This window comes from Heptranchias perlo, chromosome 5 (genome assembly GCF_035084215.1).
Source record: "Heptranchias perlo isolate sHepPer1 chromosome 5, sHepPer1.hap1, whole genome shotgun sequence".
NCBI classification, from domain to species: Eukaryota; Metazoa; Chordata; class Chondrichthyes; order Hexanchiformes; family Hexanchidae; genus Heptranchias; species Heptranchias perlo.
Window position 1 is genome coordinate 95,067,809 of NC_090329.1, and position 25,119 is coordinate 95,092,927.

Genomic DNA, 25,119 nt, shown 5'->3' on the forward strand with positions numbered 1-25,119 from the left:
ATGTTTCAGTTATCCCTACCACTCCTGGCTCCTCGCTATGAATTATTGCCTCCAGTTCCCCAGTTTTGTCTCGGGATTACTATCCGAGCAACGTGCTAATTGGCATAGGGATAAACAGATCAGGAAGGTGAATGTGTGGCTGAAAGACTGGTGCAGGAAGGAGGGGTTCCATTTCATGGGACAGTAGCACCAGTACTGGGACAGGAAGGAACTGTACTGCTGGGACAGGCTCCACCTGAACCGGAATGGGACCAGTGTCCCAGCGGAAAGGATAAGTAGAGCTGTTGATAGGTCTTTAAACTAGTTTTGTTTTGGATGCACATTGCTGTACAGGCAATTTAATTTGTTTTTAGTAATTGTTCCCCTCCCTTTATTATTATCAATCATTTTGTGTTTATGTTCTATAACTGTATTTGTTCCCTGACTGTTTATGTTACCCTTATTCCTTATCTTGGTCTGACCTTTACTCTCATTTCCTATTTCTTTTTTCTCCAGACTTCTGTTATCTTCCCCAGATCCCTTCCCCCATCTTACTTGTTTAAAGTCCCATCGACAGCCCCATTTATCCTTTCCGCTGGGACAGTGGTCCCATTCCGGTTCGGGTGGAGCCTGTCCCAGCAGTACAGTTCCTTCCTGTCCCAGTACTGGTGCTCCTGTCCCATGAAATGGAACCCCTCCTTCCTGCACCAGTCTTTCAGCCACACATTCACCTTCCTGATCTGTTTATCCCTATGCCAATTAGCACGTTGCTCAGATAGTAATCCCGAGATTGCCACCTGTGAGGTCCTGTTTTTTTAATTTAGTTCCTAACTTCTGATATTCCCTTAGCAGGATGTCCTCCCTTTTCTTCCCTATGTCATTAGTCCCAACATGGACCACAACAACTGGATCTTCCCCCTCCCTTTCCAAGTTCCTCTCTAGTTGCCCCGAGAAATCCTTTAACTTTGCACCAGGTAGGCAACACACCCGTCTGGACTCTCAGTCGCGACTGCAGAGGACGCTATCTATCCCCCTAATTATCGGATCCCCTTTGACTACAACCTTTCTATTCTGCTCTTCACTCCCTTGGACTACCTCCTGCGCCACGTTGCCATGGTTGGCATTCTGGCTGTCCTCCCCGCAGCCTGCATCCTTATCCTCACAGGTAACAAGTACATTGTGCCTGTTGACAGGACCAGTGTCTGCGGGACCTCCTTCTCTATCTCCCCTTGGTTCCCTCTACTCTGCTGACTAACAGTCACATTCTCCCCTTCTTGTACCTATGCTTTCCTCCGAGGTGTGACTGTACACTGGTGAAAACTACCCAAAAATTCATCCCCCTCCCTTATGTGTCTCTAACTCCCACTTCTGCACTGCCGTTTCTAGTTTTTATTTATTCGTATTAATTTAGTTCTAGATATAATACATTTACTTGCGATCTAGATTATATTTAGCAAATGGATTTAGCTTGATTTCAGATTAATTTGTAGCTAATTAGCCTTGTTTATTAACTTCTTTATTTTATTTCCTTAACTCCTATTTATTAATTTTACATACCAGATTTTAATTTCATGAAACTCAGAACCCTTTAATGTTAGTATCCTCTATTTAGTTACTTTTGATTTTAACCCCTTAGATATGATTAATTAATTAAACATTTTTGCTTGAGTATATAATAAAGTAAATACTTAGCTCAGTTACGTAGTAAATTACTTATTTATATTATGGCCCAGGCCTTACTTACTCTGTAATGGCGTCCATCCCAACCGCCGTCGAATCCATCGGAGCAAGTTCGCGAATGTGCACGTGCGTATTAAAATCCCGAAATCACGAACTTGATCTGATTGGTTCTACGTCGTTTTGACAATCCTAAATTAAAGGGCCAACTACATCACAATCAATACAATCAAACACAATCACCAAACAATCGTAAACTTACCCATCTGCCCAGCTGGAACGAAGATACTTACGCTACGAGAAGGTACACTTCAAAATTCCAGCCCTGCACTACTTTTTAAAGGCGTGGAGGCTTATAATGACTGCAAAACAACAAAAAATTAAATTTTAAATATGTGGAATGTCTAATTATTCCTATTTTAATATTTTTTGATCATTAAAAAAATGTATTAAATAAAAAATTTATTTTTTAAAACTTTTTTAATTCCTGTATGTTTCAGTACACTATAAATCCTTTCCTTGTCATTTTATAATAAGGTATTATGTTAAATTTTTATTTAGACTAACATAAGGAATGTCACTTTAAATGAAAGAGTATTACTTGCCTGCTTGTGGGCGGGGCTTCCATTCTCAGTCTTTGCATGCGCACATGGCCTGCGCTGAACTCGGAGCATACTACTGGAGAAGATTTCAAAATTAAGCAAATGGTCGTCGTGGCCGAGTATATTTGTATTTTTTATCCGCAGGATGTGCGGAGAGCCCTGCCATGCCGGTCGGAGCAAGTTCCGGCCCAATAAATTAAAAACTTTGATGTAATTCCTCGGGCTTTGCTGCTCCTCTGACGTCACATTTTCAGATTTTTCCCTGTGTTCGTTTTACAGTGCTCCGCTTGGCCGCTTCTCCCGAGCTTTATTTTCCGCTCGGCTGCTTCTCCTGCGCTTTGTGCTCCACTCAGCTGCTTCTCCCGCTCTTTACGCTCCGCTTGGCTGCTTCTCCTGCGCTTTATGGTCTGCTCGGCCACTTCTCCCGCGCTCTACTACGGGGCCCAAACTGCTTGTCCGTTCCAGTAGAATCCCACTGTAACTCCAGGGGAGGTCAGGGACTCCCTTACAGTTGTCATATAAATGACATTTTGAGCTCTGCCCCAAGAGTTACAATTTCAATAATTCTTGTAAGTGGGATTTTCTCCCCACAGTCTGGAACTTGCATCTTTTCAGTAATCTACTTTTTGCAGAGATATGTATCCCAAGGATTGATATTACTCCATTATTTTGGAAGAACTCCTAACCAGTTTGAACTGCAGCTTTTAATCTCTTAATTCTCTTAATCTCTTAATTCTTTTGAAGCAGAGATCTTCAGACAAACTTAATATTAAATCACCTATAAAATTGACAAAATATATATATATAAATACACACAGGGCTAGTCAGAATTCACACTATATACAGAAGCAAAGTGATATTTCTATATTTTTTTGGTTGGTTGAGTGTCTGACGTGCAGTCACCATGCTTAAGAGTCTCCAAGGCAAGTTACTGCAAAATCCATAAAAATAGAGTTTATGTTTGCATAATGTAGAGTACACACATTTCCTCATGAAGGACAAAGCCCACTTACCTAAATCCAAAGAGCTTAGGCATACATTGGCAAGAGATCTCCAAATGTGGAGTTTAACCAGCTACAACTGTGTAGCTTTTGAACAAAAAGCACTGGGACATTTTCTGCTGCCAGATTAATCCAAAAGAAAACAGTGCTGTTGTGGTAGAAAACTTGTTTTATTAACACATTGCAACAATAAAGTGCCAGTAATTCAACCAACACAGAGATATTTGGAAATCTGATGTCAGATGGACAGAAATCTGATGACCTCCTGGCATCCTAGGGTCAAAGGCCTCAGTTTGAAAACGTTTGCATTAATGAACCAGACTGGCTGGTCAATCATCAACAGTGCCCTGGAGTACTGCCGGCTTGCTTGGCTCAGGTATCAGATTATTGAGTCTGCTATGGAGGGTTACTCCATTCCAATCTTCCACTGCCAGGCATGATATGTTGGAGACATCTAGGATCCAAAGAGACTCCACCTCCTCTTGAAAGAGAATAGTCACTAGTGGATCATTAAATAGTTGATAAGTACAAGGGTTTGAGCTGTCGCTAAGAGGATAGCAGATGCTGGGATTTCCTCACTAGCAGTATGGTGAAATGTGTAAGTACATTGGCACCATCCCCCAGTCAAAATTAGCATGGATACACACCACACCCCATTGTATAGTGGTTCCACCAGTTGGAGGTGAAGAGCTTCACTAGCAAATGCTTGGTTATGTGCAACCCATTCAGGGTAAAGAAAGAGAGAACTTAAATTTAAATAGTGCCTTGTAATGTCTCAGTGGATGTCGTATATGTGGATTTTCAAAAGGCTTTTGATAAGGTGCCACATAAAAGGTTGTTGCACAAGATAAGGGCTCATGGGGTTGGGGGTAACATATTAGCATGGATAGAGGATTGGTTAACAGACAGAAAACAGAGAGCAGGGATAAACGGGTCATTTTCAGGTTGGCAGGCTGTAACTAGTGGGGTGCTGCAAGGATTGGTGCTTGGGCCTCAGCTATTTACAATCTATATTAATGACTTAGATGAAGGGACCGAGTGTAATGTATCCAAGTTTGCTGACAATACAAAGCTAAGTGGGAAAGTAAACTGTGAGGAGGACACAGAGTCTGCAAAAGGATACAGACAGGTTAAGTGAGTGGGCAAGAAGGTGGCAGATGGAGTATAATGTGGGGAAATGTGAGGTTATTCACTTTGGTAGGAAGAATAGAAAAACAGAATATTTTTTAAATGGTGAGAAACTTAAATGTTGGTGTTCAGAGAGACTTGGATCTTGCCTATGACTGTGGAGATTCATGCACAATTAACAAGTCTCCATTAATGAAACAAACCACAATGCACTAAAAAAAAAGCCTTGTATGTGTAGAATATAGAAGTTTTAGACATTTTCAGTGTGTCATGTTAACAGATATAGGGCACGTACCAGGATTCTCTGAAAGTGCTTCTGTTGGGCGAGGCTCCACACAGGAAGTGCGGTTTCATAAAACGTGCACAATTAAATAATTTCATAAATATTACTTTTTCCCTTTACAAATTTCAGGCAAAACAATAACTGCAGCCAGAAGCATGGAAATACCTCGGGCAGCTTCTAATTTCCGTTTCTTTGCCTCATCTATCCTCCACCACACAACTGAATGCACAGAGATGGATCATCTGGGCTGTACAAACTTCACCATACGGACTCCAGTGGGAGTAGGTGAGGTAACAAAGATTAAATACTAAAGGTCTATAATGTTCTTTTTATTATATATAATTTTAAATTATTTTTGTGAAAATGTACTTAAGTATTTTATTGAGCTGGTGATAACGGCAAGCATGCTTTTCAAGAAATTCTGTCATTTGAAAGAAAATTGAAGACAACAGCATTTCTGCAGCGCTGTTAAGGCTTTATAAATAGGGAGTCATCAAACAAGTTGGTGAGCAATCTCCTTCATCCCACTGCCCAGACTAATGAAAATATTACAATGGAAACTACCCTGTAAATGTAGTAGGATAAAAGGGGTTACTTCCTCTAGGGCAGTTTTGCATTCCTCAAAGAATGGAATTGTTCCCTGGCTTATAACGGGTAGAATTTTGCCTCATTTCTGTTTGTGTTTTCTAGTTATTTTTATGCAGTTACCGTATGGGAATGTGTGTAAATATCCTGCAAGTAGCCACCAGCCAATTTGATTTAACAATTGAAATGACCACGTACTGAATGACTGCACCGTGGTCAACTAGGAGATTATACTTCGGTGAAAAAGGACGAGTGATGTTGATGTCCTCGGTAGATCCTAGATGTGGAACGTCTACAAGAACTGCTGGGGTTCGCTGCTGCTTTCATTTTGATAAGTCCTTTCACAACTGTGATTCATATCCTAAGCTGATACTAAATGAGGACAAAGCAAGTGGTGGTTTGCAGCAGTTTATGAAGTGATTGCTGCTCTCATGCGGAACTGAAAATAACCCAAACTTCACTGCTGTATGCAGATGGATTCCCAGCAGTGGTTATAGTGAAGGGACTCCTCTCACTAAAACAGATCCACCACTGCCTTTTCACTACACTCAGGAGTTAAATAAAAATGTAACTCTCCTTTGCAGTGTACATGAGCGTAAAGAGGGAATGGTTTTATTAAAGAGGGAATGGTTTTATAGGATTAAAGGCAGACTCAGCTGTGATGGGTCCTATGATGAACAGACTGCCATCATTCACTGTCCAGAGTCAAAGATGAAGAATTGCACGTAGGTGAGTTATAAGAGGATGGTTACTATATGGAACACTTCAGCAAGCACATCTTTAGGTGAGGTGTAAGAGGAGAAAATTAGGGGGAGAAAATTAAGATCAAAAGGTGGCATGATGGCACAATGTAACAGAGCACCAATGTATGGCACTATGCAGTGGGAATCAATGTGTAAGCACCAGTCATTCCCACAGCGCTGAGTTCCCAATCTCAGCTGTGTCACTGTGGGGAAATGTCGAGTGGGAAATTGGGTAAATTCTTCTCCACAAAGATAGAGTGAAAATTTTTAGGCTAATTTCATACACTTCCCCATGGCCAGTTTTGGATGGGCATTAGTAGAGGTCTGGGATCGGGGCACCTTCCTGCCCTCTTACTTACAAATGTACGAATTAAGGCCATTCGGCCCCTCGAGCCTGCTCTGCCATTTGATAAGATCATGGCTGATCTGATTGTGACCTCAACCCTACTTTCCCATCTATCGACTATAACCTTTGACTCTCTCGTTAATCAGGAATCTATCTAACTCAGCCTTAAAAATATTCAATGACCCTGCCTCCACCACTCTCTGGGGAAGGGAGTTCCACAGACTCACGACCCTCTGAGTGAAAAAAATTCTCCTCAACTCTGCCTTAAATGGGAGACCCGTTGGGCACTAAATTGGGCCGTGTAGCGCCCGTTGTTTCGGCGCTACACAGCCCCTCCGGCATCCAAGATGGCGTCTTGGATGTGCACGCACATTTCCTGCGTGCGCCAGACCCCATCTCGCTAACCCCGAACGCTGGAAGCATGTAAAGTTGGGAGAAAATGGCTGCAATCAGTGTGCAATGCTGATTTGAAGTGATACACACAATTTTGGACCTTAACACTCAACTCAACGCACTGTCTTATCCCCGACCATCTAAACGTTTCTAACAGTGCCTGAAGGACCCCCCCCCCCCCCCCCCCACACCGGCGCTATTTAAAGGGCCATGCAGGTGTTGCAGGTTAGTTGCTGGATTATAGCTTCTGGCTGCTGGAGGGGTAGGAAGTGTTTTTTGAAGCTCCCTATTCTTATTCAGAGTTCCTACACTATTTTTGAGAGTGCTTTGGCAGGTATTGCCTTACGGGTTGGGAAACTCCAACCCTGGCAACCATGGGCGGTCTGCTAGGGCTCCCGTTGGGCATTGAGCATGACTGAGAGCATGCAGAGAGGTCACGCCTAGCAGGTCAAGCTGCGAGGAGGCGGAGGATGAGGAGGCGCAGGGCACTGAGCAGGAGGCCCTACCCAATGAGGGCCTTCAGGGATCAATTCTCTTACTTCAACCTGACCGAGGAGGATTTCATCTGACGCCTGAGGTTCACCAAGGAAGCCGTCACCAAGATCTGTCAATTGGTGCGGCCACAACTGCAGCCTCAGAGCAGGGCGAGGACAGCATTGCCTGTGGCTCTGAAGGTAACCGTGGCGCTGAATTTCTACGTCTCAGGAGCATTTCAGGCCTCTGCTGGCGACATGTGCAACATCTCGCAGTATGCAGTGCACTGCTGCATAAGGGAGGTCACAGACGCACTGTACCAGATGAGGAACAGGTTCATCACCTTTCTTCTCGACAGAGACAATCAGAACGAGCGAGCAAGGGGGTTCGCCCGCATTGCTGGCTTCCCCATGGTGCAGGGTGCCATGGACTGCACATCAACTCGGCCGTCTTCGTCAACCGAAAAGGCTTCCACTCCCTCACCGTGCAGCTGGTGTGCGACCACACGCATCACATCTTGGAGGTCGATGTCCGCTATCCTGGGAGCAGTCACGACGCCTTCATCATGCGGCAGTCCAACGTGCCAGCTATCTTTCATCCGACTCGGCAAGTCAAAGGCTGGCTACTGGGCGACAAGGGCTATCCTCTCACGACGTGACTCATGACTCCGTTCAGGAATCCACGCACACGTGCACAGCAGGCCGAGAATGAGAGGCATGCTGCCACACGCAACATTGTGGAGCACACCATAGGCCTCCTCAAACAACGCTTCTGCTGCCTAGACTGGTCTGGAGGAGCCCTGCAGTACTCCCCTGAGTGGGTGGGCAGAATCATGGTATGCTGCATGCTGCACAACCTCACCATCATGAGGGGACCAGCCTTTGCCACCAATGATCGGAAAAGACCCTGAGCCAGAGGTGGAGGAGGAGGAGGCTGAGGAGGAAGAGGCGGAGGTGCTGAGGAGGAGCAGGAGGAGGGGGTGGAGCCGGAAGAGGAAGTGGAGGAGGACGCAAGGGTGCAGCAGCAACCACACGCCTTGTCTGCAAGGGCTCTGCGTGCTCGCCTGATCCGTGCCCGCTATCAATAATGTGAACTCCATCCCCCAACTCACCAACACTCCTACATTCCCCACCCTCCCACAAGACAATCAAATCGCCCTCCATCAGATTGAACATTGGTGTCCCTCTCAGCTCAGTGCATGAATAAAAACCAGCACCAAATGCCAAATCAAACTCTCATTTATGGATTAATAAGTGAAAATATGCAAACATAACAGAACTATTCACCCTTGTGCATTCCCTTAGTGCCTGTTGTTCGTGTGCCTTTACCTATCCTAGTGCTCCTATGAGGTGCTTCCCCAGTGGCTGGAGCATGGGTGGTGGGAGGCTGCTGGCTTTCAATGGAGGAACGTCCAGATGGCCTTGGAGGACGACCTTGAGCAGCTCTGGGCCTGGAGGGCCCGGCTTCAGACTGCACCATCTCAGCAGGGGCTGCAGCAGTCTGGCCTGGCTGGCCAACAGGCAACAACAGGGACACTGGTGGAGTGGCAGGGGTGGGAGCAGGAATGCTGTTGTCCTGAGCGAGGATAGCAGGTCCGACTGCCATGCGCCACTGCCACTCTCCCAGGGCGGCGCCTCAGCACTCCTGGTGATTGGCTGGAGAACGGATTGCTGGAGTGCTGTGATACCCTGGGAGCCTCGTTCCACAGTGGTCCCCAGAGTCATGATAGCAGCAGTCTGAGCTGCAAATGCAGCAGTCAGACCTCGGATGGCAGATGTTTGTGCTGCAATGGATGCTGTGACATCAGTCATCAGACGCTGCATCATGGTGGGTTCCACAGGTGCGCTGATGGAGGTGACCACCCGTTCCATATTGGAAAGGATGGGCTCCAAGCTCTGCGCACAGCCCTGTGCCAAGTTGGAGCTGGACTCCTCCATGCCCCTTCTCATTATGCACAGGCTTTCGGGCAGGCTTTCGGGGTGTACGCCCATCAGCCGTCTTCTGTAGCCTGGCCCATCAAAGTCCTCATCTGACTCCTCTGGAGCAGAACTAGTGAGTGACCTCGCCCTCCGGTGAGCTGACACCTATGGTATCCGTTCCCTCCGCCCCAGCTCCTGCGCGCTTGTGCTCGGTGTCTCACCAGGTGCAGATCCCTCCTCTAACCTAACCTCTAAAGGTCACGCAGTGTCGGTCTCTAAGCTGGTGGGAGCAAGTGTCAGATCGAGTGACGGTGTGGCTTCAGTGTCCTCCTCCTCCTCCTCCTGCTCCTCGTGTGCCACCACGTGTTCTTGGGTATCTGCAATGACAAAGGGAAACAGATTGAGTTGTGGAGTGGGAGAGGAGCAAGTAAGAGGTGAGTGCTGGCAGCATGTGCAGCACATGAGTCAAAAATGATTATGGGTGGAGGGAGATGTGGAAAAGGAGAAGGATCATTAGATGTGCAGAGACCCCTTTGACCGGGACCTCCAGTGTGGCACGTTGTAACGGCTGCAGCGACAGCCCGCCCAATGATCCTGAGCACCGTCTCCTCTAGGGGGGTGAGACCGTGTAGACGTGCCCGTCCAGCCTCAGGTCCCTCCTGCTGGCGGGTGTTATACGCCACCTTCTCCTGCAAGACAGAGGACATTGTGTCAGTGAGTGTCCTGCAAGGTGTGTGGGTGATGTGCCTGTCATGGTCGAATGGCTGCCAGTTTGTGTGACTTGAGTGGTGGTTGTGTGGCCTGCAATTGTGGTATTATGTGCGTGTGAGATGCAGCATTGCGTGTGGATGGGCAGTGTTTGTTGGTGGGTGGGTGGATGACGGGAGGTGTCATGCATGGAGTATTGGTGCAGTTGGTAGGATGTGCCACTTGATATTTGCATTCACTCACCTTGATCACTTGTGTCAAGTCATTAAATTTCTTGCGGCACTGCACCCACGTGCGTGCTGCAATGCTCCTCGCATTCACCTCCTGTGCCACGGCCTGCTAACGCCTACGCAGCTGTAGTCTAGACGGTCTCCGGCCACCCTGCGGGTACATGGCGGCCCTCCTCTGGTCCACCCCTTCCACCAGGGCCTCCAGAGCATCATCTGAGAATCTTGGTGCCCGCTCTCTTGCTGGTGCAGCTACTCGTGATGCCATTCTCCCTTCTCCTTCTAGGCTGTGTATCTGCCATTAGAAATGTGCCTGCACCTTTAAGTAGTGCAGGCAGCTGATGACGTGCGCTGGCCACGCCCCACTTTCAACATCCTCATTCTCCGTGCAGCCTCTCAGCAGCGAGGGCTGCGTTTGCTGCACGGAGATTTCAGGGTAAATAGCAGGCAGCACGAAATTCATGTGCTGCCTGCGGAGGGTCCGTTAGGCGCGGGGTGGTAGCATCGCGCTACCATTGCTCAGAACAGACCCTTATCCAATTTTTCCCCCCTTATTTTTAAACTGTGTCCCCTAGTTCCAGTCTCTCCCACAAGGGGAATCATCATCTCAGCATCTACCCCTTCAAGTCCCCACAGGATCTTATAAGGCCCAACTTGTCCAACCTTTCCTCATAAGGTAACCCCCTCATCCCAGGAATCAGTCGAGTGAACCTTCTCTGAACCGTTTCTAAAGCAATTATGTCCTTTCTTAAATAAGGAGACCAAAACTGCACACAGTATCCTAGATGTGGTCTCACCAATGCCCTGTACAACTGTAGCAAAACATCTCTACTTTTATATTCCATTCCCCTTGCAATAAATGACAACATTCCATCTGCCTTCCTAATCACTTGCTGTACCTGCATACTAACTTTTTGTGATTCAAGTACTAGGACACCCAGATCCCTCTGTACCTCAGAGTTCAGCAATCTCTCTCCATTAAAATAATATACTGCTTTTCCATTCCTCCTGCCAAAGTGGACAAGTTCACATTTTCCCACATTGTACTCCATCTGCCAAATTTTTGCCCACTCGCTTAACCTATCTATATCCCTTTGCAGACTCCTTATGTCCTCTTCACAACTTACTTTCCTACCTACCTTTGTGTCATCAGCAAATTTAACAACCATACATTCAGTCCCTTCACCCAAGTCATTGATATAGATTGTAAATAGTTGAGGCCCCAGCACTAATCCCTGTGGCACTCCACTCGTTACATCTTGCCAACCTGAAAATGACCCATTTATGCCTACTCTCTGTTTCCTGTTAGCTAACCAATCCTTTATCCATGATAATATGTTTCCCCCTACACCATGAGCTCTTATTTTGTGTAGTAGCCTTTGATGTGGCACCTTGTCAAAAGCCTTCTGGAAATCCAAGTACACAACATCTGCAGGATCCCCTTTATCCACGTTGCTTGTTACTTCCTCAAAGAACTCTAATAAATTAGTCAAACACAATGGACATGGATGGTACATAGCGCAGAAAGAACTAATTGGAGAAAGGAGAGAAAATAAGTCTTTGGAATATTGTCGTGGGATACGAGTGTACAAACACTTTGTATAAAATTCCTTTATCTGCTATTTTAATCAAATCATTAAGCTGTTTATGTGCCTCGCAACATTAGGGATGATTTTCTGATTTTGTGCACCTGACACAGAGCATTGCATGCTGGAACCCCATATTGGAATATTGAGAATGGAGGATCGCGAGCCCATTACACAGCCCACCTGAGTTTCAATCCATTAAGAGCAAATCAGACTGAGTAATGGGTGCATGATCCTCCCCGTCCGGTATGGAACATAGGAACAGGAATAAGCCATTCAGCCCCTTGAGCCTTTTTCGCCATTCCATTAGATCATGGCTGATTTGTACTTCAACTCTATCCGCCTTTGCTCCATATCCCTCGATGCCCTTATCTAACAAAAAACGGTCAATTTCTGTCGTGAAAACTTCAATTGACCCAGCATCCATTTCCTTTTGGGGGAGAGACTTGCAGATTTCCACTACCCTTTGTGTGAAAAAGTGCTTCCTAATTTCACTCCTAAATGGCCTAGCTCTAATTTTTAGTTTTGGATTCTCTAGCAGAGGAAATACCATCTCTGTATGTATTCTATTGAATCCTAGGTCCCAATAATTTCTATAAATGTGAAGCAAAAGTTGTCCCAGTACAGACCCTTAGGACATATCACTACCCATTTCCTGCCAATCTGAAAAACATTCATTAACTTCTACTCTTTACTTTATGTCCCCTTTCACTTTCACCCTTCCAAAACCTTTCAGAACCTCGAAAACCTGTATTGAATCCCCCTTTAATCTTCTCTCTTCCAATGAAAAAGTTCCAATTTTTCAAGTTTTCTTCATAACTATAACATCTCATTCCTGGGTATCATTCTAGTGAATTTTCACTGTAGCCTTTCCATTGTTCTGATATTCTTCCTATAATGGACTCCCCAGAACTGACCACAGTGCTCCAACTGTGGCCTAACCAATACCGTGTGCAAATTTAACATCATCTTGTTCTTATATTCAGTGTCCCTCTATATGAAACCTAGGATCCTATTTGCCTCTTAATGGACCTTTCTATCTGTATTCCTACCTTTAAAAATCAATTTATCCGAAATCTTCAACCTCTCTGTTCTTCTACTTTGTTAAGAATCTTACCATTAAGAGTATACTTCCTTTCCTCAACTACTGGAGGCTGCAGCTTCCCTTAGGGTGTCTAGGGTGGACGCTGCTATTAATGGGAAGCAGGTGTTTTTTGCCCAGGGCCAGAGGATAATCTGGATTCACCACGCTGTCTCCATAATGTACAAAAGATTTCTCTGTATTGGATTACTTCTGCCACCCATCTGTCCACTCTGCTAACCTATCTATATCCACCTACATTCTTCCTCACAGGCTGTCATTCGCCTAATTTGGAATCATAATCAAACTTCGATATAATTCCTCTGGTGCTTATGTCCCAATAATTTATATAAATGTAAAACAAAAGATGTCCCAGCACAGATCCTTAGGATATATCATTACCCACTTTCTGCCAATCTGAAAAACATTCATCTACTTTTGCTCTTTACCTTATGTCCCCTACCCATCTCTTTATCCACACAGCTACATATTCTATAATAGCATGTGCCTTAAATTTTGTGATGAGTCTTTTACGTGGCACATTGCAAATGTTTTCTGAAAATCCATATATACATCTACCACATTTCCTTTATCTATATACACTCAGTGATTTCCTCAAAAAAATCGAGTTAAAATAGTCAAGTATGAGCTTTCTCTTGAATATTTATTTTCAGTAGTGGCTCGTCCATATCCTTTGCAGGTACTTCTGCAGTCCCACTTTCATCTTCCTCTGTTAAATATTGAAAAGGTGGGGGGAGAGAAATGAGATGCAAAGCATTAAGAGACTGAGAAAAAACACAGTCTTCCCATCTCATCACTGATAATCTAAAACAGCATAGAGCACCAGTCTTCGGATTTTAGGTAGGGTTATATGTGTCACAGTGGGCAACCATTGAACGGGTATTGATTAGTGTGAGCGTATCGGCACCCAATGTGGTGTCCCTGAGTTTTCGAATGAGGCTGGTCCTGGTTTTTAACTTTTCACAAGCCTTTTCCCGATGATCTTTAAAAGTCCAGTTTCTGTGCAAGGTTACACCCAGTATTTTGGATAGGGCTCATTTTGGATTCATTGGCCACAAAATATAATATTAAATGGTTTCTTGGTGGCTTTGTTCAGGTGAAAGGCTGTAACCAAGATTTAGGAGGTGTTGGGACAGAGCTACCAGTATTGAAAGTATTCTGCCAATAACTTCAGGTCGATAGCAAGGGTTTCGCTTATGGTGGTGAGGTCTTTTACCTTGTGTCGCAAGGGCAATGCCATCAGCATAAATAAACTTACATGAAATTGTGTCAGGTAAGTCATTAATGTGGAATAGTGAGGGATTCAGCACAGATCCTTGAGGTAAACCACCATTGAGGAGCTGGACGACATTCTCCACGTGGCGCTCTTGTTACGTGTTACTGATTAATGCAACAAATGTCCTCAAAAGTCTACCAGACGTCAGGTTGTTGAGCATCCGGTATGATTAGCAACGTCACATCTGTCAAAAGTACAGTTAAGGGGATCACAAACTTCTAAAAATGTTGCACAGATGCCTCAGTAATGTAGCATGTTGGTGTTCTAAAGGTGCTGTGTGAAGTAGTGGGCAGCACACATTCCCTTTCCAGGTTCCAGAAAGCCATTGGGGAAGGCACTGAATGGATGTGAGGTGCTTCCCCACAGAACAGGAAAGAATATCAAGGCGAGTTATCCCAGAATGCTCCTAGCAACTGGATACAGAGTAGCAGTTGCAGAAACCTGAGAGCTACCAGCCCCATAGCCACCAAATGGCACGAGGAATAGGGAATTTAGTGAAAGAGAAAAAGGATCATCAAAAAACAGGAGATTCAAAATAAAAATATAACTATATTATAGGCAGTAATATTACCAACTTTGTGAGTTTAATGCCCATGCTGGAGCATTGTGAGGGACTTTTATTTTTTCTTGCCAGCTACGATTTCACATAATGCGGATTGACTAATGTTAATTCTTTACTCTGCCTCTTTAGCTGGCCTCATCAGTCCCTGGAATTTACCACTGTACCTCTTGACCTGGAAGATAGCTCCAGCCATCGCCACGGGTAACACCGTAGTTGCCAAACCCAGTGAATTGACGTCAGTCACCGCTTGGATGATGTGCAAGCTCTTGGATGAAGCAGGTACAGCGAAGCTAACTGATAGATGCGGAATATCTTTGTTGTAACTCCTTTTGCAACTTTTCTTTGAAGAACAATTTGACTGTTCATGGTTACACTCAGATAATTGCTCATTCTTTGCATAAGGTACATTTTGCTTATTGCTGTGGTCAGAATCACTGTGATTTTTAGCTCTGTGTGGTTGCCAAAGGATTGTTACACTGCTTTGAATTGTGGGTAACATGATGTAGTTGGGAGATGTTGCTGCTTCTATAAAGCCCATCTTGATAACGTTACTTTCATGAAAATATCAGTGATTGCCACTCAGATTTTGTTTCCTTTACACAAATATCAGGCAAACTAAATTCCTGCTGCAGAGCATCACTGAACTGTTCCAAAGTAAAATGGCTTATTCTATACCTGATTGCTATTTAGAAATGATTTCCTTCCTTTCTCCTAGGCATTCCACCTGGTGTAGTGAACATAGTGTTTGGGACCGGTCCAAGGGCTGGGGAGGCAATTGTCTCTCATCCCGATGTGCCACTGATATCCTTCACTGGGAGCACAATCACTGCTCAGCACATTCGAGAGAAGAGTGCTCCATACTGTAAGAAGCTCTCCCTGGAGCTGGGAGGGAAGAACCCAGCCATTATCTTTGATGATGCAAACCTTGATGAATGCATTCCAACCACTGTGCGATCCAGCTTTACTAACCAGGTAGAAAGTTTACTGAAATGCAGGCACCAAATCATCCCATGTACAGCAGCTGTGTTTAAAGGTTAAGCACTTATGAAAAGGCCTTGCTCTGAATGAGTTCAGACCATTTTATGGTTGTCCTCCATTGAGGGAAGTTTATCTTCACTTTCTATTTATAAGATTTTTTTTCACTTGTTCTGAGGATGTGGACAACAATGGTAAGGCCAGATTTATTGCTTATCCACCCTTTTCTAGTTATCCTGACAACTGAGTGGTTTGCTATGCTAATTCAGAGGACATTAAAAGGTCAACCACAGAATGTGGGACTGGAATCACTTGTAGGCCAGATCAGGTAAAGGTGTTAGCTTGCTTTCCCTGAAGGACATTAATTAACCAATTGTGTTTCTGTAACAATAGTAATTTTTCTGGTGATTGCCTACACCAGATTTAGTGAAGTCACTTAAATAAGTTGTCACAGTAGGAACTGAATTATGGCTTGCTAGTCCAGTACTATCACCATAACTACTACCCTACCCACTACATACAATACAAAAGAAAACCCATTACACCGTAACAGGGAGAATGACAGATAAAACTACTCACAGTGTAATAACTATAGCAATAAGAAAACCAAACCCTGGAATCATGGACAGAAAAGGTTCAGTGTCTCCTGGATGAAAGCCCTGTACTGCTACTGAAGACAGTGCACTATCTGTATCAAGGTCAGTAAAAGCAGCAAGTCTGAAAGCAACTTGATAACATAGGAAGGGATCCATACTAACCCACCACAGACCATCAAACTACTGTTACAAATAGATAAGAACTGGGGGTGCAACTTGTGTGAGGTGGTGTTACTTCCCACTCTCTGTAGGAAGTCAGAAAACCACACCCTGCTCACAGTCTTATGCTCACAGGCATGCAAGTGTCAAATATGTTCTTAGTTAAGGGAAGATAAAACACTAATGTTGATATATTCTGATCATAGAGGGCAAGGGAAATCTCCATAAGGCTCGTCCTTATCCAGCACTGAGCTTGGTAAACAAACTGTCAAGTACTTTACACATGAGCACTTTAATCAGAATGAATGGATAACAACAGCCACTTGCATTTACATAGTGCCTTTAACATAGTAAAAACATCCCAAGGTACTTTTTTTTTATTCGTTCATGGGATGTGGGCGTCGCTGGCGAGGCCGGCATTTATTGTCCATCCCTAATTGCCCTTGAGAAGGTGGTGGTGAGCCGCCTCCTTGAACCGCTGCAGTCCGTGTGGTGAAGGTTCTCCCACAGTGCTGTTAGGAAGGGAGTTCCAGGATTTTTACCCAGCGATGATGAAGGAACGGCGACATATTTCCAAGACGGGATGGTGTGTGACTTGGAGGGGAACGTGCAGGTGGTGTTGTTCCCATGTGCCTGCTGCTCTTGTCCTTCTAGGTGGTAGAGGTCGTGGGTTTGGGAGATGCTGTCGAAGAAGCCTTGGCGAGTTGTTGCAGTGCATCCTGTGAATGGTACACACTGCAGCCACTGTGCGCCGGTGGTGAAGGGAGTGAATGTTTTGGGTGGTGGATGGGGTGCCAATCAAGCGGGCTGCTTTATCTTGGATGGTGTCGAGCTTCTTGAGTGTTGTTGGAGCTGCACTCATCCAGGCAAGTGGAGAGTATTCCATCACACTCCTGACTTGTGCCTTGTAGATGGTGGAAAGGCTTTGGGGAGTCAGGAGGTGAGTCACTCGCCACCGAATTCCCAGCCTCTGACCTGCTCTCGTAGCCACAGTATTTATATGGCTGGTCCAGTTAAGCTTCTGGTCAATGGTGACTCCCAGGATGTTGATGGTGGGGGATTCAGCGATGTTAATGCCGTTGAATGTCAAGGGGAGGTGGTTAGACTATCTCTTGTTGGAGATGGTCATTGCCTGGCACTTATCTGGCACGAATGTTACTTGCCACTTATGAGCCCAAGTCTGGATGTTGTCCAGGTCTTGCTGCATGCGGGCTCGGACTGCTTCATTATTTGAGGGGTTGCGAATGGAACTGAACACTGTGCAATCATCAGCGAACATCCCCATTTCTGACCTTATGATGGAGGGTAGGTCATTGAAGCAGCTGAAGATGGTTGGGCCTAGGACACTGCCCTGAGGAACTCCTGCAGCAATGTCCTGGGGCTGAGATGATTGTCCTCCAACAACCACTACCATCTTCCTTTGTGATAGGTATGACTCCAGCCACAGGAGCGTTTTCCCTCTGATTCCCATTGACTTCAATTTTATTAGGGCTCCTTGATGCCACACTCGGTCAAATGCTGCCTTGATGTCAAGGGCAGTCACTCTCACCTCACCTCTGGAATTCAGCTCTTTTGTCCATGTTTGAACCAAGGCTGTAATGAGGTCTGGAGCCGAGTGGTCCTGGCGGAACCCAAACTGAGCATCGGTGAGCAGGTTATTGGTGAGTAAGTGCCGCTTGATAGCACTGTCGACGACACCTTCCATCACTTTGCTGATGATTGAGAGTAGACTGATGGGGCAGTAATTGGCCGGATTGGATTTGTCCTGCTTTTTGTGGACAGGACATAACTGGGCAATTTTCCACATTGTCGGGTAGATGCCAGTGTTGTAGCTGTACTGGAACAGCTTGGCTAGAGGCGCAGCAAGTTCTGGAGCACAGGTCTTCAGCACTACAGCCGGGATGTTGTCGGGGCCCATAGCCTTTGCTGTATCCAGTGCACTCAGCCGTTTCTTGATATCACGTGGAGTGAATCGAATTGGCTGAAGACTGGCTTCTGTGATGGTGGGGATATCGGGAGGAGGCCGAGATGGATCATCCACTCGGCATTTCTGGCTGAAGACGGTTGCAAACGCTTCAGCCTTGTCTTTTGCACTCACGTGCTGGACTCCGCCATCATTGAGGATGGGGATGTTTGCAGAGCCTCCTCCTCCCATTAGTTGTTTAATTGTCCACCACCATTCACGACTGGATGTGGCAGGACTGCAGAGCTTTGATCTGGTCCGTTGGTTGTGGAATCGCTTAGCTTTGTCTATAGCATGTTGCTTCCGTTGTTTAGTGTGCATGTAGTCCTGAGTTGTAGCTTCACCAGGTTGGCACCTCATTTTTAGGTACGCCTGGTGCTGCTCCTGGCATACTCTTCTACACTCCTCATTGAACAAGGGTTGATCCCCTGGCTTGTTGGTAATGGTAGAGTGAGGAATATGCCAGGCCATGACATTACAGATTGTGCTGGAATACAATTCTGCTGCTGCTGATGGCTCACAGCGCCTCATGGATGCCCAGTTTTGAGCTGCTAGATCTGTTCTGAATCTATCCCATTTAGCACGGTGGTAGTGCCACACAACACGTTAGATGGTGTCCTCATTGTGAAGACGGGACTTCGTCTCCACGATGACTGTGCGGTGGTCACTCCTACCAATACTGTCATGGACAGATGAATTTGCAACAGGTAGATTGGTAAGGACGAGGTCAAGTAAGTTTTTCCCTCGTGTTGGTTCGCTCACCACCTGCCGCAGGCCCAGTCTGGCAGCTATGTCCTTCAGGACTCGGCCAGCTCGGTCAGTAGTGCTGCTACCGAGCCACTCTTGGTGATGGACATTGAAGTCCCCCACTCAGAGTACATTTTGTGCCCTTGATGCCCTCAGTGCTTCCTCCAAGTGGTGCTCAACGTGGAGGAGAACTGATTCACAGGACTGTTATCAGACAAAATTTGACACAGAGTCACAAAAGGAGATATTAGGACAGGTGAAAAGAGGCAGGTTTTAAGGAGTGACTTGAAGCAGGAGAGAGGCGTCGAGGTTCAGGGAGGGAATTTCAGAGCTTAGAGCGTAGGCAGTTAAAGGCACGACCGCCAATGGTGGAGGGATGAAAATCAGGGATGTGCGAGAGGCCAGAATTGGAGGAACACAGATATCTCAGAGGGTTGTAGGGCTGGAAGAGTTTACAGAGATAGAGATAGGGAGGGACGAGGTCATGGAGGGATTTGAACACAGGGATAGATAAAGGAGCTTTTTCTTTTGAGATGTGGAAGTGGTGGTCTTGTCATGTTTTTGCAGAAATTATAGCTTTGAACAAAAAAATAAAAGTACGTTGTTACTATTTTTGATTTTTAAAAATATTTATTGGCACTGCACAAGACTTAGATTTGAGATTCTTAAAGTGGAAAGAATATTTAAAAAACAATGAGTGTATTCCCACAATGCCTAAGTAAAAAAAAATCATTAAAATATTCCTAATTGGTTTAAATTTCCTACTCCAACAAAGCCCTGCCATTTTGGGTCTTCCTCACACTTTAATATCATAGATGGGGAGAACTGCCTGGGCTGGATTCTCCTCTCCGGGCGGAGTATTCTCTTCTCCGGGTGTGGGACTTCTGCACGACAAGCTCCTGGTGGGATTCCCACTGCCAAGAGGGAGCTGGCCAGTTACTTGGAAAAAAAATGTTTATGATTGTAATTTCTCTGCATATATAAGTACTGGTGCTGCTGTAGTGAGCCCATCGTTGCAGTACCAGAAGAAGCTTTTAAAAGGGCCTTGAAGATTGGCAAATTGTAGGCTCTGGTAGAGACCAAAGCCTACTAAAGAAAGTAAGTGGGGGTGAAATTTGAAGGAGAGGAAGTCTATACAAGGCCTTGGAGGGGACCTGAGGGCCGTTACCATGGTTTCCCAGAGTCTATTGCCATCTTCCACATAGTGGCCCTGAGAAGTGGCAGGAAGTGGGGCCGACACCACTATTTGAATGCAGCGGGTAGGGAAAGAGTGATCACTGGTGGTCCTGCTGGGGGTGGGTTATGGAGGCAAATGCAAGTTGGACAGTGTCTACATTCATTTGAAAGGGAACACTTCTTTGGACCAGATTGTGTGAGCCAGCCAATTTGTTTTTCTGGTCAAGCAGCCCTAGATTACCTTCCAGGCTGATACAAAGTTATAAGCCCCTTGAGGATGGAGACAGCTGCTCCCCATCAGTGATGTCTCCAGAGGGTCTCTGGACGGACGTAGACCCAAAATGGCAGGTCTCCTTTGGGGTAGGAAATTCAACATCTTTTTAAACTTGGAATAAAAATGTTTATGATTGTATTTTCTCTGCACATATAAGTTGTGGGAGTACCTTGTACAATACATTCCTCCTAGACATTTCTTCCTCCGTAATAAGTTTAGACCTTTAATCTATGGATTAATTATTCTTGTGTCCTAGCATTGCCAGTGCTGAACAATATAACTTGATGACTGAATATCCCTAACTACATTATACTGATCCACCTGAGATTCCATGGCACTTTATTGAAAATGTTTCTTTAGAGACATGACTGTTTAATGTGAGCCTGACTTTTATGTCCTTCTACTGAAATTATCACTATTAAACGAAAGCTGTGTTTTATGTACTAAGTTTTCAGATGATTAAAATTTTTAATTCTCTCTCTTCCCCCCCCTCCCCCCACTCCCTATTTATTACCTAGAATAGAGTGCAGCTGAAGAATTTTTCTCTTTCAACAGGGTGAAGTCTGCCTGTGTACGAGCAGAATTTTTGTGCAGAAGAATATTTACAATGAGTTTTTGGAGAAGTTTGTGGAGGGTGCCAGAAAATGGAAGGTTGGGATTCCTTCTGACCCATCTGCTAACATGGGCGCTCTTATTAGCAAAGAGCATCTAGAGAAGGTTCGTATGCACCATTACATGCTGGGGTTTTAATTAAATAGCAAAGTGATTTAACAAAAATACATTTCTTGAAAAATTTAATTTCCTATTTTTGATCATTGATGAATTAATCAAAAAAATAAATATTGTCCTTCAGCAAAAACATGCCTTCTATTTAAGTTGCTTTTTTTAAAAGCATGCCCCTTGAATTTGCCTGGGCCTTCTGGTGTACTTCCTGTCTACTCTTGTGGAAGTGCAGTGGAATTCCCTGGAAATGGGCCAGAACCTGGATCCCGGCCATTGTTAGAAGTTTCCACGTTGGCTTGTCTAAGGTGGAACCTCTGTCTGGCCCATGGTCGCTGCATCTGTGGAGGAGGGGCTGGGCTTTCCCTATGCTGGGAGTTTCCGCTTCCTGGACGTCAGTGGGTCCCAGCATGAGATTGGAGATTTGTACACCCAGTCAGATGAAGTGTACTGGCCTCCCAGAAGGAAATAAATGGACTCCACCTGTATGGGGGGTTCCCAGGACAGGGAAGAGGCCTAGACCCATGAAGTAAAATATTTATTGGGCCACTTACAAAGGAGACTGTAGGGCACCAGAGTTTCCGGACTCTGTGGGCTCGATAACTCAGTTGGCAAAGACTGAGCCACATAGACCACAAAGGCTCAGGTTTGATCCCTGTTCTGTGCTAAATCAACAGATCTAACCCTGTGTGGCAGGAAGCAAGAAGCAAGCTGCAATTGACCTCATTACCTGTGGGCTAGGGAGAGGAAAATATCAACCATGGTATCTGCAGCCAAACACTATTCAGTGACACCTGCTGGAAAGTGCACATGTGGGGAAGTTGGGTGAGGATAGGATCGGCACAGATGCAATACAATATTGGAGAATGTGAGGTTATGCACTTTGGCGGGAAAAATCAGAGAGTAAGTTATTATCTTAATGGCGAGAAACTGGAAAGTACTGCAGTACAAAGGGATCTGGGGGTCCTAGTGCAAGAAAATCAAAAAGTTAGTTTGCAGGTGCAGCAGGTGATCAAAAAGGCCAACGGAATGTTGGCTTTTATTGCTAGGGGGATAGAATATAAAAACAGGGAGGTATTGCTGCAGTTATATAAGGTATTGGTGAGACCGCACCTGGAATACTGCATACAGTTTTGGTCTCCATTCTTGCTCTCGAGGCAGTACAAAGAAGGTTCACTCGGTTAATCCCGGGGATGAGGGGGCGGACATATGAGGAGAGGTTGAGTAAATTGGGACTCTACTCATTGGAGTTCAGAAGAATGAGAGGCGATCTTATTGAAACATATAAGATTGTGAAGGGGCTTGATCGGTTGGATGTGGTAAGGATATTCCCAAGGATGGGTGAAACTAGAACTAGGGGGCATAATCTTAGAATAAGGGGCTGCTCTTTCAAAACTGAGATGAGGAGAAACTTCTTCACTCAGAGGGTGGTAGGTCTGTGGAATTTGCTGCCCCAGGAAGCTGTGGAAGCTACATCATTAAATAAATTTAAAACAGAAATAGACAGTTTCCTAGAAGTAAAGGGAATTAGGGGTTACGGGGAGTGGGCAGGAAATTGGACATTAATTTAGATTTGAGGTTAGGATCAGATCAGCCATGATCTTATTGAATGGCGGAGCAGGCTCGAGGGGCCGATTGGCCTACTCCTGCTCCTATTTCTTATGTTCTTATGTTCTTATACCACGGCTAAATAGGTTGCTGTCACACTGTTTGGGCTCACACTAAGACTGACCAGTCGGTGAGGTACCAGAGAGTGAAATTATACCCCAGCTTGTGTCAGCGCTTTGCAACATTGCTCACCTCTTCCCTTACCTCATTCCACTGTTGCCAACACCCTAATCCAATGCATTTGTCACCTCAAGGCCTGACTTCTTCAATGCTCTCCTTGCAGGGCCCTCGAGCTTCACTCAACACAGACTCCCAACTCGTCCAAATGTCCACCCCTCACATCCTATTCTGTACTAAGTCCCATTATCCTATCGCTTCTGTCCACTTCTAGCCCCATTGCCTAGTATTAAATTCAAAATGTTCAACCCTGTTTACAAATCCCTCTATTCAATCGCCCCCATACCTTTGCGACCATCTTTGCTCTGCTGTTCCAGCTCTGGCCTCCTTTACATTCCTCCTTTCCTCCACTCCACCTTCAGTGGCAGAGCCTTCAGCCGTTTTGGCCCTATACATTGGAACTCTCTCCCATACCCTTCCACCTTGCTACCTCTCCCTGCCTTCAGAAGCCTCCTGAAAACCTGCTTCTTTGATCATGCCGTCCACCTAAACTTCTACTACTACTTCTTGCCCTTGTGAAACATCTTTGGAACATTTTACTGTGTCAAAAGCACTACATAGTTTCGTAGTAGGTACGGCACAGGAGGAGGCCATTCGGCCCATTGTGCCTGTGCCGGCTCTTTGAAAGAGCTATCCAATTAGCCCCATTCCCCTGCTTTTTCCCCTAGCCCTGTAAATTTTTTCTCTTCAAGTATTTATCCAATGCCCTTTTAAACGTTTTTATTGAATCTGCTTCCGACACTCTTTCAGGCAGTGCATTCCAGATCATTACAACTCGCTGCGTAAAAAAATGTTCCCTCACATCGCCTCTGGCTCTTTTGCCGATCACCTTAAATCTGTGTCCTCTGGTTACCGACCCTTCTGTCACTGGAAACAGTTTCTCCTGATTCACTCTGTCAAAACCGTTCATGATTTTGAACACTTCTATCAAATCTCTCCTTAACCTTCTCTGTTCTAAAGAAAACGACCCCAGCCTCTCCAGTCTCTCCACATAACTGAAGTCCCTCGTCCCTGACACAATTCTAGTAAATCTTTTCTGCACCCTCTCTAAGGCCTTGATATCCTTCCTAAAGTGTGGTGCTCAGAATTGAACACAATACTCCAGCTGAGGCCTAACCTGTGTTTTATAAAGGTTTAGCATAACTTCCTTGCTTTTGTACTCTATGGGCATGATTTTAACTCGGAAAAACGGGTGGGTTGGGGGTGGGGGGGGCAGTAAAAATTTTAAAGATCTAAAACCCACCTCCAATCTGCCCATTTCCGGTTTTAACGGAGGCGGGATGAGGGGCGGGCCAACCAAACTGCTCTCAGGAGGCGGGTTGGTCACTAAAAGCTTTCAAGAAGGCTGCGGGCCTCCATTTTAACAGATTTTTTGTTTGGGGGCTGGGATTCTCGGGCCTTCTACTTCACGCCATGTGAGAGGAGGCGAGAAGGCCCAAAACTGCAGGTAAGTGCCTTTACAGCACAGCCTGTGGGCCCGGAGGAGCAGGAGAGCTTCCCCCAGGCCCAACAAGCCCTACCTGCAGCAACCCTACAAACGCGATCACCGACCACCTCCCCACGATCTTTGACCCCCCCACGATCTGCAAATCCCCCCCACGATCTGCGAACCCCCTCACCACGATCTCCGAATGCCCCCACGATCTCCGAACCCCCCCCACGATCTCTGACCTCCTCCACGATCCCTGACCCCCCCCCACACCATCTCCGACCCTCCCTCCCACCATCTTCGACCCCCCCCCAACCATCTCCGAACCCCCCCCCACCATCCCCGACCCTCCCCCCACCCCCCGAAATCGAAATTACATCAAAATTATAAGGATGTCTGGGAAACCCATACTTTTGGGTTTCCCGCCAGGAATTCCACCCCCCACCCTTCCCGGCTCCCCGATAAAATCATGCCCTATGCCTCTATTAATAAAGCCCAGGATCCCATAAGCTTTTTTAACAGCCTTCTCAACTTGTCCTGCCACCTTCAAAGATTTGCACCCCCAGGACTCTCTGTACCTGCACCCACTTGCAACTTACATACTTGCAAGTTGTTATTGATTATGTTTAACAGTAGGTTTTACTGGATGATTTGTATATCAATAATGAAATGAGTCCTTTTGACAATAATAATGAATCCACTGT

At 45.6% G+C, this 25,119-nt stretch overlaps 1 protein-coding gene across 1 annotated transcript in view; it reads left to right on the plus strand.

The window, feature by feature from the left end:
• Positions 1-25,119, plus strand: part of aldh8a1 (aldehyde dehydrogenase 8 family, member A1) — a 44,034-nt gene that overhangs the window by 17,844 nt on the left and 1,071 nt on the right. The window contains exons 3-6 of the mRNA XM_067984850.1: positions 4,800-4,955; positions 14,721-14,870; positions 15,307-15,563; positions 21,037-21,198. Of these exons, the coding sequence (XP_067840951.1) occupies positions 4,800-4,955; positions 14,721-14,870; positions 15,307-15,563; positions 21,037-21,198 (725 nt within the window). The remainder of the gene's footprint in view (positions 1-4,799; positions 4,956-14,720; positions 14,871-15,306; positions 15,564-21,036; positions 21,199-25,119) is intronic.